This window comes from Choloepus didactylus (assembly GCF_015220235.1).
Source record: "Choloepus didactylus isolate mChoDid1 chromosome 25 unlocalized genomic scaffold, mChoDid1.pri SUPER_25_unloc2, whole genome shotgun sequence".
NCBI lineage: Eukaryota > Metazoa > Chordata > Mammalia > Pilosa > Megalonychidae > Choloepus > Choloepus didactylus.
In genome coordinates this window covers 4459758-4477698 of record NW_023637607.1, presented here as the reverse complement: position 1 = coordinate 4477698, position 17941 = coordinate 4459758, and the positions used below count along the sequence as shown (strand labels likewise).

The window sequence follows — 17941 nt, the reverse complement described above, 5'->3', positions numbered from 1 at the left end:
TTTAAAAATTTCTGTCTCTTTACTGAGATACTTATTGTTCTTTCATTGTTTTCCTGATATCCTTTAGTTCTTTCTCTGTAATTTTTTTCATCACCTTGATCATATTGGGTGTCATTGTTTAAAAGTATTTGTCTGGAATGTCACAGTCTGATATTTTTTGTTGACACTTTCTGGATTTTTATCCTTTTCCTTTGGATGGGCCCTTATTTCCTATTTCTTTGCTTTTCTTGTAATCTTTTGTTGCAAATTTACATGTTGATATTTTAAAATGTTGACTCTGGGATTTATTCTGTGAGATGTCTGTTTCTTGAGTTTGTAATCAGCTTGTGATATGACAGAGATTTTCTTGAGGGTCAGGAGCTATCAAAACCAAGAAAACCTAAGCAAAAAACACCTTTCATTGTCTTTGCAAATTGGTTTTATGTTGGCTAGTGCTTGTCTTCAGAGTCCAATCCTCCTATCAGAAAGGTCAGCCCAAGGTGAATGCAGAAAGCAGGGCCCTCCCTGTCTTTTCTGGGTCTGTCTTATCCTGGGCTTGTGCTGTCTAGTGGCCTTGGTTGCTTCTCTGTTTACAGGAATTTGAAGGCCCCCTTCTACTTCCCAGAAGACAGACCTTCTCCCTCTACTGGCTGTTCTACTGCAGGACTTAAGGCAGGTAATCCTGTTCCCAGTCCATACACCTCAGTTGTTTGTTACTCTGCTTTCATTGTCTTAAGCTGATTTTGCCCAGAGGGCAAATTTTGGGAGAGGGAACCCCAGGAGAGGAGGTTCTTAAGTCAGGCTTTCCCAGCCTGATCAAAGCCAGGGGCCCACAAAGTGAGTGCCTGCTGGCTCCAAGCTGCCCTAGGGAGTGGATGAGGGAGGGGTCAGGAAGGGCACCAGGGGCTTCTCCAAAGCTCCCCAAAGCTGCACTTTATTGACTCAGCCCCTGCCCAGCAAATGCAGTCCTTCAGGTGTCCTCAGCAGTTTTGAAGGAAGCCTTCCCTCAAGTCTCCCCCTCCACCTTTGTGGCAGGTTGGAACTATAGCCATTCTTGGGTATGGTCCAAGTAGCTAATTGAAAGCAGTGATCAGAGATCAACCCCTCCATCTTGGGGAACTGGATTTGATGTCTCTTTCTGACACTAGCAAACTATGCCAGAGGCTAGACCCCATTGCTGACTGCTGTGAGAGTAGGGGATAGGGGATGGTAACCAACACACAGAGAAAGCAATTTACTGGTATTTACTATAATTTACCAGCCTCTTCCTCCCACTTTTCCCTAGAAGTTGTTCAGTGTTCTACTGGAGCCTGGAGTTTTGAAATAGTTGATTCAGACAGCTCCTGCCTGTTTAATAGTTTTTCTGGTGGAGGGACTGATTCCTGGAGCTTCCTATTCTACCATCTTCCACAATCATAAAAAATGCTTATTTCTAGGCATAATAATTTGCCACAAGCTTTACCCAAATATTCCCTCTATTTTTGGAATGGTGCTTTTTCTTTAAATAAGGGTTAAAAGAGAAGACTTTTCTTGGGCATCTGGTGGCAAGAGACCTGTGCAATGTGATTTCTCATGACAGTCATTTGCAGTTGATCTGTGCCCCCCACTTCACGTATGGAAAAACCAAGGCACAGAGAGTTGAGGTAAACTGCTTACAGCTGCACAACTAGAAGCAGAGCTGAGGCTCAAACACAGATCTCTCTGGCTCAACATGCTCTTGTGCTCAGCTGGTCTTCCTGAGCAGATACTGAGTTTCCCACCTCTGGAGGCGTATCACCAGAGCCTGAATATCAACCCCTTAGAAAGATCAGATGAGAAATCCTTCCATAATTGGTATATCCCTCCAAAGCCTTAACACTGTGATCCCCTCATTCCTTCCAAATTAATTCCTGACACTTCAGCATGGCATTCACATCCTTGTAAACATATTGCACACTAGATTTCCACTCCTGGAGCTCTGCAGGCTCCCTGAACATATTTCAGTTCCTCCAGTTGATTACATCTTCTCTCCCCTACTAATCTGCCCACATGCTGACCTAACTCTCTAATTCCCACTATTCTTCACTACTGATACTTTAAGCCATATAATTCTTTGTTGTGAGGAACTGCCCTGTGCCTTACAAGATGTTTAGCAACCTATCAATGCATGATAGTACCTCCTCCCCAGTGAGACACCCAGACATTTCCAAATGTCTCCTGGAGGACAAAATTGTCCCCTGCTGAAAATCACTGCTCTAACAAAGGATACTCCTTCTTCCACAACCCCATTTATTCTCTACTCAAACAACTCAACCTTCAGGCCCACCTCCTCCATGAAGCTATCCTGGATACTCCCAAACAGGGTCAGACAACTCCTCTGGGCTCCACCAGGCCCTTATTAATATAACATGCAGAAATTCCCTAGTTACGGATCTGCCTACTTCCCTAAACCGTGAGCTCCAATGGGGAACTGTTTAGTCTGATTTACTGTTGTGTCCCTGGCACCCAACACAGTACCTGACTCACAGTAGGTGCCCAATAAATGTCTAGTGAATGAAGTCAACGGGTAAATTTTGCTTACTTCACTGTCTGGCTCAACCTTTATGCTACAGAGAGAAACATGTCTGTCCAGTCCTACTTTCCCAACCTTATACTCCTCTTCCTTTTCTAACAGTAAAGCCCCATCATCTTTTAATACCACCATATCCAGGAAGTCCTCCTTCCCTACACGATTGGGGTCTCTCCCCAAATTCTTGGACAGAAGATTTCCCTGAAGATCTATAACATGTCACCTTCCACTCACTTCCCCCATGACTCAAGCACCACTCACTGCCTTTCGGGCTTCTCACCAAGCTGGACCATATAACCCAGACTGTTAAGGTGGCTTCAAACACAGATTACAGAACCAAGACCCATACTTTCCCACCTCCTTGTCTTTGCATTGCCTGAGCCCTCTGTGCCAAGCAGGCCCCTTCCTCCACCTCTCCAGCATGTTACATATCTTTGGGCTCTGTTGCAACCCTCCAGGTTTGCTCATGTTCCAATGTGGAGCCTTAATCCCTCATCAACACTCTTGCCCTCAAGAGCCCCAGGAAGGAGGGCATGTTCCTCCACAGAGTTCTGCCCATAGTGAAGTTGGCTTCTGTAGCTTCAGGAATTGCTGCAGCCCTCATGACTCCATTCCTCATGTCTCAGAAAAGTGAGACCTCCAGGAACACAGGCTAGCATTCCCCATCATTGAGGGAAACCCCCTCAGTCCTGCAGGTGTTCTCAGACTTCTTGAGAAAGGGTTGTCCTCACTCTGGTGTTCACCTTATCCCTCTTACAAGTTGGAGGACTCATGCTTCCTGATTTTAAATCATATTATAAACCCACAGTGGTCAAAACAGTATGGTACTGTTAAGATATCAATTCTACACAAACTGATGTACAAATTCAACAATTCCTATCAAAATTCCAACAATCTACTTAACGACTGACTTTGCAGACTTGGAAAAGTTAGTTATCAAATTTATTTGAAAGGGAAAGTGGCCTCAAATTGCCAAAAACATTCTAAAACAGAAGAACAAAGGGGAAGGACTTACACTTCCTGACTTTAAAGCCTACTATAAAACCACAGTAGTCAATACAGCATGGTACTGGCACAAAGACAGACATACTGATCAATAGAATCAAATCAAGAGTTTGGAAATAGGCACCAAGATCTATGGTCAACTGATTTTTGACAAGGCCCCCAAATCCACTGTTCTAGGACAGAATAGTCTGTTCAACAAGTGGGGCTGGGAGAACTGGATATCCATATCCAAAAGAATGAAAGAGGACCCCTACCTCACACCCTACAGGAAAATTAACTCAAAGTGGATCAAGACTCAATATAAGAGCCAGTACCATAAAATCCCTAGAAGATAAAATAGGGAAACATCTTCAAGACCTAAAAATAGGAGGTAGCTTCTTAGACCATAAACCCAAAGCACAATGAAAGAAAAAAATGGATAAATGGAAACTCCTTAAAATCAAAAGTTTCTACACTTCCCCCTATGTGAGACATGACTTCCAGAAGTGTAAATCTCCCTGGAAACATGGGATGTGACAACTGGGGACAAGTCTGGACCCAGCATCATGGGATTGAGAATGCTTACTTGACAAAAAGGGAAAGAAAAATGAAACAAAATAAAGTTTCAGTGACTGAGAGATTTCAAATAGAGTTAAGAGGTCATTCTTATGCATTATATAGATATTCCTTTTTAGTTTTTAGTGTATTTGAATAGCTACAAGGAAATACCTGAAACTTTTGAACTGCAATCCAGTAGCTTTGATTCATGAAGATGAGTATATAACTGTATAGCTTATATGGTGTGACCATGTGTGTAAAAACCTTGTGGCTCACACTCCCTTTATCCAGTGTATGGACAGATGTGTAGAAAAATGGGACAAAAAAATAAATGAATAATGGGGGGCATGGGATGCTCTGGGTGTTCTTTTTTATGTTCATTTTTATTCCTATTTTTATTTTTATTACTTTTTTGGAGTAATGAAAATGTTCAAAATTGATTGTGGTGATGAATGAACAACGATATGATCATGCTGTGAACAACTGGTTGTACAGTTTAGATAATTATATAGTATGTGAATATATTTCAATAAAATTTCAGGAAAAAAGTTTTAAATCAAAAGCTTCTGTGCCTGAAAGGACTTTGTTAAAAAGGTGAAGAGGCAGCCAATTCAATGGGAGAAAATATTTGGAAACCATATCTCTGATAAGAAACTGATATCCTGTATACAAAAAGAAATTCTGCAACTCAACAACAGTAGTGCAACAAACCCAATTACAAGATGGGCAAGATACGAAAAGACATTTTTCTGAAAATGAAGTACAAATGGCTAAAAACACATGAAAAAAATGTTCATCTTCACTAGCTATTAGGGAAATGCAACTTAAAACCACAGTAGTGGAATGATGGAATACTATGAAGCAATAAGAAGGAATGATATCCTGAAACATGTGACAACATGGATGAACCTTGAGGACATAATGCTGAGTGAAATGTCAGACACAAAAGGGGAGATATTGTGTTATCACTAATATGATTTCCCTGAATAATGTAAAATCAGTGTCTTAAAATGTAGAATATAGAGAATCTAGAGATAGAAGCTAGAGAAGGGGGAATGATTATCTACTATGCACAGACCTGTTAATGAGGTTGAACATAAGAGTATGGGAATGGACAGGGGTGATGATGGTTTGTTAACAGGATTATAAGTATCAGTGCTGCATTGAAGGCAAACATGATCAAAAGTGGTTGTTTAAAGACATGTATCCCACAGATTAGTGCTACAAATATAAATAAGTGCTTGCAGGATCTACTTCTAATGTATGACACTGGTACAAAGAGTTAACAACAGAGTGGTATATGGGAAAAGGTACCTATTGCATACTATGAACTATATTTAATAGGAATACCTTATTAGCGCCACACTAATACTAGAGATAAATAATTAGGGTAAGATAAGAGATTTTGGGTGTTTTAGGTTATGATAATTGTTTAAAATTGAGAGTGATGACTGTACAACTAAGTGAAGATGGTGTGAGACACTGATTGTTTATCTTGGACAGAATATATGCTATGTGAAATTAGGAACCCCCTATTTACTATGTCAGGCCCTCCATCTTGAGGCTTGCTCTTGTGAAACTTATCGCTGTAATGGGGAAGCTAAGCCTACCTATAATTATGCCTAAGAGTCACTTCCAGAGAACCTCTTTTTTGCTCAGATGTGGCCTTTCTCTTTCTAATCCCAATTCTGCAAATAAATTCATTAACATCCCCCCCTACACGGGACATGACTCACAGGGGAGTGAGTCTCCTTGGTGATGTGGGACATGACTTCAAGGAATGAGAATGGCCCAGCCATTGAGAGATTGAGAGAGCCTTCTTAACCAAAAGGGGGAAAAGAAAGGTAACAAAATAAGGTTTCAGTGGCCAAGAGATTTCAAGTAGATTTGAGAGGTTACCCTGACGGTTACTCTTATGCAAATTTCAGCTAGATATTCCAAATGGTCACAGTATGCCAAACTAAAATCAATGGTAGTCTTGAAAATCCTAAAGAATACCCATGTCCCTGTTTAAGACTATAAAAGTTTCACTTCACTAAGTTTGCTTCTCAGAAAGTTAAATCCTCCAGAGTGTTCTTATGCCAGATAAGTCTCCAAACCCATAGGCAACAGCCTCTATAAGAACATCAACCAGATGCATCCCCCTTCACCATAATGGCAACACCTCTTTCCAATATGAACAAATTAGAGTGGTCACTGCCCAGATATCCCTGAAGATTGAGACAGTGATCAAATGAGAGGGGGGAGTAGCAACAGAGAAGACAGGATTTAACAGAAGATTACATCTTTATATAATTTTTTTTTAGTCTCTAGGGTATTAAACAGCTAGAAGGAAATAACTGAAATTGTGGAACTGTAGCCCATAACATTCTTTGAAGTTTGCTCTATAGCTACCTGTTAAATCATACTTTCAAAGGTAACACTTTTTGTATATATATTTCATAATAAAGAAATAACTGAAATTGTGGAACTGTAACCCAAAACATTTTTTGAAATTTATTCTACAACTACTTAAGTTGTACTTTGAAAGTTATCACTGTTCTGTATATATGTTATATTTCACAATAAAAGATGTTTAAAAGAAACAGCTGTCAGGGTCTCTTACCTCTGATGGTGGGGAGGGCTGCCTGGTGGTGGCTGCCAGGGTTGCCACTTTTCTGGCTGGGCAGTGCTAGGGTTCCTGGGACAGAGACCCACTCCATCAGCCCATGACAGGAGGCCAGTCCAAGCCAGGAGTCAGGAGGCTTTTGCTCTAATCCAGGTTCTGCCATCTCCTCTACTTTGTGACATCTGGCAAGTCACTTCATGCCCTGAGCCTCAAACTTCCTCCTCTGTAAAATGGGGGTAATAAAACAGCTATAGTGCAAGACTGTTGTGAAGCACAGATAGAGGGCTTAGTTTTTGAACAACTGAAGCTCCAGGTTCCACAGGTTCTGGACCTTCCTCTCTCACAGTTGCAGGGTGCCCAAGGCAAAATGAAAGGGCATTCCTGGAATTTCCCATGTAAGGCTCATCCTCCCACCGCCTAAAATGGTGGCTCATTGGAAGGAGAAGAGAGCCATGTTCGGGGTATATAACAATATCAGGATCCTGGGAAACTTTGAAAAGTGCCCCCAAAAAACTGATCAAAAGTTCCAGATGGTTTTGAGGCTGGAACAGGAAGGAACTGCAGTGTTGTTTCAGAAAGAAGAAAATGGTTGGGAATTGGATGTTCACTGATGACCTGCACAGCTTTAACAAATGCATCAACCATCTCCTTAAGCACTTAAATTGACATGGGAATTATGGGTAGAAGAGAAGGTTGGGGATTGTGGAAGTGGTTCATCTGTTACCCTGAAAGGGGAAGCAGAACTTTCCTTATGAGAAAAGGAATTTTTATGCTCTCTGTAATAAAATGGGGCTTCTTTGGAATCCAATGTCCACATAGTTTATTTTCCTTTAAATGTTCCTTCTACAAATTCATGTAGAAGATGAAATCTGACTTACCTCTAATTTTACAATCTATGGTTTGGATGTCACCCTTCACCCTTTGCTATCTAGCCATATCTATACCTTCAAAAAAGAAATGTTGGTGAGAGTACCTATTGTTGGCACTTGTTGACATTTGGCCATTAATACACTGAAAGTGGTCATTTTTAGTTTCACCATAATTCAATGATTAAGTGTCTTTCTAAAGACCCTTCTACACTGGAATGAAATGTAATAAAAAGTGGAATTATACTTCTGCATTACTCTCATCAAAAAATATTTGTTGGGGACCATTTAGGAGCTGAAGACTGTAAAGAAAACAAAAGTATGAGATATCCTCCTCTCCCTCCCCAATATACTTCTCTAGTTAGGGATATCAGCATTATAATCTCATAGTATATTTTAATGAGGCAATAAGTACCATATGAGTGATATTAGTGGGTGGTCCCTAAACCTGATGATCAATTTAACATTTCAAAAGCCTAGTCCCAACCCCTAAAGACTAAGATCAATAGAGATGAGCTAAATCTTGAGTATCTATGTGTATTTTAAAAAATTTGAGTCATCCATAATAAATACAAAGTTTACAAAAAAACAATCAGATGAAAAATTTTCTCACAGCCATTATTTTTTGTTCTTGGAGGTAGCCACTCATTTCTTTTTAATCTTTCTGGACAGATTCTGTGCATGTACATGTGTGTGTGTGTGTGTGTGTGTGTACATATATATTTTTTTCCATGCATGTCTTTATTTTATTATTCATTTTCCCATACACTGGATAAAGGAGTATAAGTCACAAGGTTTTTACAATCACACTGTCACAAGATGAAAGCTATGTACAATCATTATCAAAGCTTAAGGATACTGGGTTACAGTTCAACAATTTCAGGTATTTTCTTTTGGCTATTCTAATACACTAGAAACTAAAAAGAAATATCTATCTAATGAGTCAGTACCCATAATCACTTGTTAAATCCTAACTTCTCAGTTACAACTCCTCCCTCTCATTTGATCATTCTCTCAATCTTCAGGGATATCTGGGCAATGACCATTCTAACTTCTTCCTGATGAAAAGGGGTCAACATTATGGGGTAGAGGAATGAAACTGGTTGATTGGAGAGACTGGTACCTTGGGTTTCAGGGTTTACATGGCATAGGAGACAGCTGGAGGCTTTAAATTTCTGGAAAAAAAATAAACTCAGTAGGTAAAAGATTTATAGAGGCTTAGATAGAGCCCAGGGTCTTCTTTAAGATTATCAGGAATACTGTTGTTTGGGGCTTGGTATACTGAGTCAATTTGTAACATATGGCTGAAACTTGCCTAAGAGTAAACTCCAGAATGACCTGTCAACTCTATTTGAAATACCTTAGCTGAAACTTTATTTTGTTTCATTTCTCTTCCCCCTTTTGGTCAAGAAGGCATTGCCAATTCCATGGTAGCAGACCCAGGCTCATTCCTTGGAGTCATGCCCCACATTGCCATATATATATATATATATATATATATATATATATATATATCTGTGTGTGTGTATGTGTGTGTGTGTGTGTGTGTGTATTAGTGTAGCATTCCATATACTGTTATGTACCTTGCCCTTTCACTTAATATAGCTTAGAAATTGTTTCATATCCTCACATTATATACTATGTACTGCTAAGATTTAACCAGTTGACTTTTCAAACTATGGCTATCCTCTAACTTTGGGTAATTTCTAACTTTAATCAGCCATGTTTGGAAACCACTGAGGTAGACAATAAATAACTTAGATAAAAGAATGTATCTGGCCTAATCAAGGGAGACTTCATAAAAAAAGTTGAATTTTGGTAAGCAGAGAGGGGAGTGGCAGAACATTTAAAGTGGGGGAGAAAAGAAAGATCAACAGTGTATGATGGGGGAGAACACAGAATGTTTTGGGGGTAGTTAGGTGAGTCTGGCTGCCTTGAAGCATAATCTGACACTAACTGTCTTTCTTTCCTTTTAATAATTACTTGACTGTGAATCAAGTTAAATAGCCTTTATGTTACTCAATCAAGACGTGAAAACATGGCTACAGTTTTTAGAATAGTGTGTCAATTAAGGTTAAATTATTTAGTACTTAGAACAGTGAGGCATTCAAATATTCACTGGATGCATTTGATATATTGCTAATAAAGAGATCTTTTATGTGGGTTAAGAAAATGGATCAAAGACCTAAATATAAAAGTCAGTAACATAAAAGTCCTAGAAGAAAATGTAGGAAAGTATCTTCAAGATCTAGTGCTAGGTGGTAGTTTCTTAGACCTTACACCCAAAGCACAAGCAACGAAAGAAAAAAAATAGATAAATGGGACCACCTCGAAATTGAATACATCTGTAATTCAAAGGATTTTGTCAGAAGAGTGAAAAGGCAGCCAACTCAATGGGAGAAAATATTTGGAAACCACATATCTGAGAAGGGTTTGACATCCAGAATATATAAAGAAATTCTATAACTCAGCAATAAAGACAAACAACCTAATTAAAAAATAGGCAAAAATCATGAAGAGACATTTTTCCAAAGGAAATTCAAGTGGCCAAAAAGCTCATGAAAAGATGCTCATTTTCACTAGCTATTAGGGAAATGCAACTCAAAACCACAGTGAAATATCATTTCACATCTACTAGGATGGATACTAAACAAGCAGGAAACTACAAGTGTGGAGGGGATGTGGAGAAAGAAGATGGTTTGTCAGTTCCTCAGAAAGCTAAATATAGAGTTGGCCTATGATCTAGCAATCCCACTACTCAGTATGTACACAGAAGAACTGAAAGCAGGGATGCAAACAGACATTTGCACACTGATGTTCATAATGGCATTATTTAAAATTGCCGAGCTTAGTTTGTGGTTTTCCAGGTGAGACCTATTGGTGGCAAATCAAAGTTTCTAGAGGTTCCAGCCATCATCTTTCTCTGCTTTGCTCTGAAGCCACATCTCCCTTCTTTGTAGTGCATTTCAGTTGGTTGGGATCCAAGTAGTTTTAGTGAGTAGAGAAAGGGAAGCACTACTTAAAGGATAGATATATTACTATATTAATTCAGAAATCTCTTGAAAATAGATGTTAGCATTCTAATTGAAGATTATAAAATATTCAAATAGGTAGATGATGTACAAATTGATTTGTGTCTTCATTATTCCATAGTTGCCCTCAGAAGATCTCTGGAGATTCTGTCCTACACCTCTCACTTTAGGCAAGTGTTTACTTGCAGTGTGTCAGATAGATGGCATTTTGTTTGTAAAAATCTCAGATATAACCTTGCTTAGCTTTACAGAAGATACACAAATTTATACTTCTTTTAGTTATGTATGATTCTGTATCTTTTTGTTTTGATTTAACATTTATGTTGTAAAATAAATTTCTAGATGGCAAATATACAAAAACAAATTGCCCAAATATGGAAACAACCTAAATGTCCATCAACCAATGAATGGATAAAAAATGTGATATATACATATGATGGGATATTATTCAGCAGTAAGAAGGAATGAAGTCCTGAAGCATGCGACAAATGGATGAACCTTGAAGACATTATGTTGCATAGAACAAGCCAGACACAAAAGGACATATATTGTATGCTCTCATTAATTATAATATGCAAACTCATAGACATAAAATCTAGAATATAGGTTACCAGGTGATAGAATGAGGCTAGAGAATGGGGAGCACTTTGTTAAGATGTGCAGAATGTTTAGCTAGGTTGAATTTAAATGTTTGGAAATGGACAGAGGTGATGGTAGCACACTACAGTGAGTATAATTAACAGTGCTGAATTGTGTGTGAATGTGGCTTATAGTGAGGCAGGTTAGACATAGGAAAAACTTCTTGCAGACTCTGAGGTGCCTATGAACTCAGAACAGGAAGGGGGCTATATCTGGTAGGAATAGTCAGGCTCCTGAAACAAAAGGAGACTGAATAAAGTAAAATACATTATTCAGCCATGCAGCATGGACCAATCACAATAATCCATTCACAGTCCTTGATTTGAATGTGTATTCAGCCTATTGCAATATCTTATTTACAAACCTTGGGTTGCATGTTTATTAACCAATCACAAGAATGTATACACAACTGTGCCAGTTTGGATGTATTGTGCCCCCAAAACACCATTATCTTTGATGCAATTTTGTGGGGCAGAGGTATTAGTGTTGATTAGGTTGGAATCTTTGAGTGTTTCCATGGAGATGTGACCCACCCAACTGTAGGTGATAGCTCTGATTAGATAATTTCCATGAATGTGTGGCCCCACCCATTTGACATGGGCCTTTATTAGCTTACTGGAGCCCTGTAAAAGCTCAGACAGAAGGACCTCACTGCTAGCTGCAGCTGAGAGACACATTTTGAAGATGGCCATTGGAAGCTGACACTGACATTTTGGAGAATGCCATTTTGAAACACAAGCTGGGAGCAAGCAGATGCCAGCCATGTGACTTCCAAGCTACCAGAGGTTTTCTGAATGCCAATGGCCATCCTTCAGTGAAGGTACTCTATTGATAACTTATCTTGGACACTTCATGGCCTTAAGACTTTAACTGTGTAACCAAATAAACTCCCTTTATTAAAGCCAATCCATTTCTGGTATTTTGCATTCTGGCAGCACTAGCAAACCAGAACAACCATTTGCAATAGCCTCCTTACACTACTTAATTTGAATGATTACTCACCAATCACAATGTGCCAGTGTACCATCTCAAACCACACCTCCCTTTGATTTGTTAAAAAGCCCTTGTGCCAAATTACATGCAGTACATCTTTCTCTTGAGCACACCCTGTGCTCACCCCATAGACCATGTGCTTTCACTTTCCTCAATAAACTTTTCTCACTTGCTTATACCTACTTGTCTCATCCTTGAATTCCTTCTCGTAATGAGACAGTGAGCCTAGAATGGAGCTCTGGTAACATCTTCCTTGATAAAAGGGAGCTCTGCTAACAATAGGGGAAGGTTAGAGTCACGTATGCCACCAGAAGGAAAGCTAGAGGTTAAAACATAGGACTGTATAACACAGTGAATCTTGTGGTGGATGATGACTGTGATTAACAGCACAAATATAAAAAGAGTTCTTTCATGAACTAGAACAAATGTACATCACTATAATAAAGAGTTAATAATAGAGTGGTATTCTGGTTTGCTAAAGCTCTCATTATGCAAAATATCAGAAATGGATTGGCTGTTACAAAGGGGATTTATTAGGCTACAAATTTACAGTTCTAAGGCCATTAAAGTGTCCAAACTAAGAAATCAGTAAGAGGACACCTTCACTGAAGAAAGGCCAATGGTGTCTGGAACACCTCTGTCAGCTGGGAAGGCATGCTGCTGGTGTCTGCTGGTCCTTTGCTCCTGGATTTTGGTTTCAAATGGCTTTCTCCAAAATGTCTTTGGGCTTCTGTCTCTCTTAGCTTCTCTCTCTCAGCTCCTGTGCATCCTTGCTTGTTCTCCCAGGGCATTTCTCTGTAAGTGTCTGGAGGTTCTCTCTTAGCTTCTTTGGGGACAAATTATGGGCTTCATCTCTTAGCTTATCATCTCCAAATGTCTTTCTGTCTGTCTCCACATGTCTGGGTCTGTGTTGGCCCCTGAGTTCTCTTTTTTCTTTTTTTTTCCTTTTTAATTTTTATTGGGCTTGTTCAAATACCATACAATTATATCCAAAGATCCAAAGTGTACAATCAGTTGCCTCTGGTACCCTCATACAGCTGTGCATCCATCACCACACTTAATTTTTGTTCAATTTTTAGAACCTTTTCATTACTCCAGACAAGAAACAAAGTGAAAGATGAAAAGAGAAAAAGAAAAAAAAAAAAAAGAAAAGGAAACTCGAATCCTCCCATTTCCCTAACCAACCCCCTCAATTGTTGACTCACAGTGTTGGTATAGTACATTTGTTACTGTTTATGAAAGAACATTGAAATATTACTAACTGTAGCATGTAATTTTCAATAGGTATATATTTCTTCCCTATATGCCCCTCTATTATTAACTTCTAATTGTATTGTCATACATTTGCTGTGGTTCGTGGAAGAGATTTCTAATATTTGTACAGTTAATCATGGACATTGCCCTCCATTGGATTCAGTTTTACACCTTCCCATCTTTTGATTTCCAGCTTTCCTTCTGGTGATATATATGACTCTGAGCTTCTCCTTTCCACCTCATTCATGCACCATTTGGCACTGTTAGTTATTCTCACATCTTGCTACCAACACCTCTGTTCATTTACAAACATTTAAGTTCATCCTAGTTGAACATCCTGCTCATACTAAGCAACTGCTCTCCATTCTTAAGCCTCATCCTATATCTTGGTACTTTATATTTCATGTCTATGAGTTTACATGTTATAATTAGTTCCTATCAGTGAGACCCTGCAATATTTGTCCTTGTGTGTCTGGCTCATTTCACTCAGTATATTGCCCTTGAAGTATTGTCATCAACCCATTTGTTTTTTTTTAAGATGGTTTTGTTCACACACCATACATTCCATCCTCAGTAAACAATTGATGGTTCTCTGTATGGTCACATATTTATGTGTTCACCACCTTCACCACTATCTATATAAGGGCATCTACATTTCTTCCACAAGGCAGGAGGGAGAGTCAAAGAGGGTAGAGAGGCAAAAGAAAAAGGAAAATAAAATGACAGCTAGGAAGCAGCAAGAGGAAAAATAACCTTAAATCAAAGTAAAGAGTCAGACAACACCAACAATGTCAAGTGTCTAACATGCCTCCCCTATCCCCCCTCTTATCTGCATTTACCTTGGTATATCACATTTGTTACATTAAAGGAAGCATAATACAATGATTATGTTACTTACAGTCTCTAGTTTATGTTGATTGCATCCCTCCCCCAATGCCTCCTCATTTTTAACACCTTGCAAGGTAGACATTTGCTTGTTCTCCCTTGTAAAAGAACATATTTGTACATTTTATCACAATTGTTGAACAATCTAAATTTCACCAAGTTACACAGTCTCAGTCTTTATCTTTCCTCCTTTCTTCTGGTGTCTCACATGCTCCCAACCTTCCTCTCTCAACTGTATTCATAGTTATCTTTGTTCAGCATACATACATTGCTGTGCTACCATCTCCCAAAATTGTGTTCCAAACCACGCACTCCTGTCTTCTCCTATCATGCTGTAGTTCTGCCTTTAGTATTTCCTGTAGGGTGGGTTTCTTGTTCACAAAGTCTCTCATTGTCCATTTGTTGGAAAATATTTTGAGCTCTCCCTCATATTTGAAGGACAGCTTTGCTGGATATAGGATTCTTGGTTGGCAGTTTTTCTCTTTCGGTATCTTAAATATATCACACCACTTCCTTCTTGCCTCCATGGTTTCTGCTGAGAGATCCGCACATAGTCTTATTAAGCTTCCTTTGTATGTAATGGATTGCTTTTCTCTTGCTGCTTTCAGGATTCTCTCTTTGTCTTTGACATTTGATAATCTGATTATTAGGTGTCTTGGCGTAGGCCTATTCAGCTCTATTGTGTTTGGAGTATGCTGCACTTTTTGGATCTGTAATTTTATGTCTTTCATAAGAGATGGGAAATTTTCATTGATTATTTCCTCTATTATTGCTTCTGCTCCTTTTCCCTTCTCTTCTCCTTCTGGGACACCAATGATACATACATTATTGTACTTTGTTTCATCCGTAAGTTCCCAGAGATGTAGCTCATATTTTTTTTTCATTCTTTTCTCCATCTGCTCCTTTGCATGTAAGCTTTCAAGTGTTTTGTTCTCCAGTTTCTGAGTGTTTTCTTCTGCCTCTTGAGATCTGCTGTTGTATGTTTCCATCGTGTCTTTCATCTCTTGTGTTGTGCCTTTCATTTCCATAGAATCTACTAGTTGTTTTTTTAATTTTCAATTTCTGCCTTCTGTAGGCCCAGTGTTTTCTTTACAGTCTCTATCTCTTTTGCAAAATCTTCTCTAAACTTTTTGAATTGATTTGGTATTAGTTGTTTAAATTCCTGTATCTCAGTTGAAGTGTATGCTTGTCCCTTTGACTGGGCCATAACTTCATTTTTCTTAGTGTAAGTTGTAGTTTTCTGTTGTCTAGGCATCTGACCTCCCAGGCCACCCCAATCAGGTTTTCCCAGATGAGAACAGGCTCAGGTCACAGAAGGAGGAAATATTCAGTATCCAGTTTCCCTGATGGTTTTTCTTAGAGGGCTGACACACCTGTGCTTTTCTGCCCTGCAGGTGCACCTGTCAGCCTGTCACCGGCTGGTGTAAGAGGGTGTGGCCTGCCCTTGAGGAGCCTGTGGAGAATGCAGGGGTATTCGCCTACCCCACCTCCATGGTTGCTAACATGACCACAGACATAGGGGACTGGTGGTTTGATGGGTTGAGCCCTCTACCATAAGTTTTACCCTTGGGAAGATGGTTGCTGCAAAGGAGAGGCTAGGCCTCCCTATATTTGTGCCTAAGAGTCTCCCCCCGAATGCCTCTTTGTTGCTCAGATGTGGCCCTCTCTCTCTGGCTAAGCCAACTTGAAAGGTGAAATCACTGCCCTCCCCCCTACGTGGGATCAGACACCCAGGGGAGTGAATCTCCCTGGCAACGTGGAATATGACTCCCGGGGAGGAATGTAGACCTGGCATCGTGGGACGGAAAACATCTTCTTGACCAAAAGGGGGATGTGAAAGGAAATGAAATAAGCTTCAGTGGCAGAGAGATTCCAAAACGAGCCGAGAGATCACTCTGGTGGGCACTCTTACGCACACTTTAGACAACCCTTTTTAGGTTCTAAAGAATTGGGGTAGCTGGTGGTGGATACCTGAAACTATCAAACTACAACCCAGAACCCATGAATCTCGAAGACAGTTGTATAAAAATGTAGCTTATGAGGGGTGACAATGGGATTGGGAAAGCCATAAGGACCACACTCCACTTTGTCTAGTTTATGGATGGATGTGTAGAAAAATAGGGGAAGGAAACAAACAGACAAAGGTACCCAGTATTCTTTTTTACTTCAATTGCTCTTTTTCACTCTAATTATTATTCTTGTTATTTTTGTGTGTGTGCTAATGAAGGTGTCAGGGATTGATTTAGGTGATGAATGTACAACTATGTAATGGTACTGTAAACAATTGAAAGTACGATTTGTTTTGTATGACTGTGTGGTATGTAAATATATCTCAATAAAATGATGATTAAAAAAAAAAAAAAGAGGGTGTGGCCTGTGGCTCTCCTCCCCCAGGCTTTGGGGTCTGATTCTGGTAAGGCAGGTAATAGAGCTGGGCCCCTTCCTTTCCTCTTGGGAAGCTGTGCCCCCTCCAGAGATGTCATTGCATATCAATAAGTTCTTTGTTTCTCTGACTCTGCTGATCAAAGTGTTTTTATTTCAAAATGGCTGAGGCTGTCTTTACTGCAAAGTGCTGTGGGCTGAAAATGGCTGAAGTTTTCTCCACAGAGAGAGAAAGGGACAGAAAAACTCCCAGATTCACCCATTAGCCAGAGACAGCACCTGATCCTCTGGGCTCCCTGTCCTGAGACAGATATGTACTCTGACTCTCCCAAGGTCAGTTGTCACCAAAAGCCTCTGTGTGCTTGTTGAGGATTTGTTGTCTGTATTGAGCAGTTAATATTAAAAGTTCAGTTGGAGCTGGGCTGAGAGAGTGCTGCTCTCTAGCACCATGTGGCTTCCATGAGGGAGGGGCTCTTGGCTCTTGGCTCTCAGCGTGGGTCCACAGTTTTTACTTAAAGATTTTACGCTGTGATTTCTGACATTCTTCCCAATTCAGGTTGGTGGATGATGAGTGGTCAGTCACATTTGTCTCCCCACAGTTATTCCAGGTTATTTACTAGTTTTTTGGTCATTTACGAATTGTTCTGGTGGGGGGGACTAACAGTCTTCCACTCCTCTCTATGCTGCCATCTTAGCTCCTCCTCCCTAGTTCTCTTAAGGAGTTCAGTAAACTAATGAAGACCCACCCTGAATGGGTAGAGTCACACTTACATGGAAATAATCTAATCATATGTTCTCATCCATGGTTAGGTGGGTCACATCCCCATGGAAACAACCTAATCAAAAGATCCCACTCCTAGTAAGTCTGCCCCCACAAGACTTCATTAAAGAACATAGTCTTTCCTGAGGTACATAACAGTTTCAAACCAGCACAAATGGTATATGGGGGAAAAATGCACCTATTGCAAACTATGGACAATAGTTAATAGTAATATTTTAATATTCTTTCATCTACTGTAACAAAGGTACCACATCAATGCTAGGGGTCAATAATGGGGGGGAGTAAAAGGTATGGGGTATCTTGTGGTGTTTTTGCTTGTTTGAGAAATGAAAATGTTCTAAAATTGATTGTGGTGATGAATACACAACTATGATACTGTGAACCATTAAGTGTACAATTTGGATGGATTGTATGGTGTGACAATATATCTCA

At 39.7% G+C, this 17941-nt stretch overlaps 1 protein-coding gene across 1 annotated transcript in view; it reads left to right on the top strand.

The window, feature by feature from the left end:
- The first annotated feature begins 479 nt into the window (after positions 1-479).
- The window catches only part of CD209 (CD209 molecule), a 29097-nt gene continuing 11635 nt past the window's right edge, over positions 480-17941 (top strand). The window contains 1 exon segment of the mRNA XM_037824322.1: positions 480-655. Within this exon segment, the coding sequence (XP_037680250.1) occupies positions 484-655 (172 nt within the window). The 5' untranslated portion in view covers positions 480-483.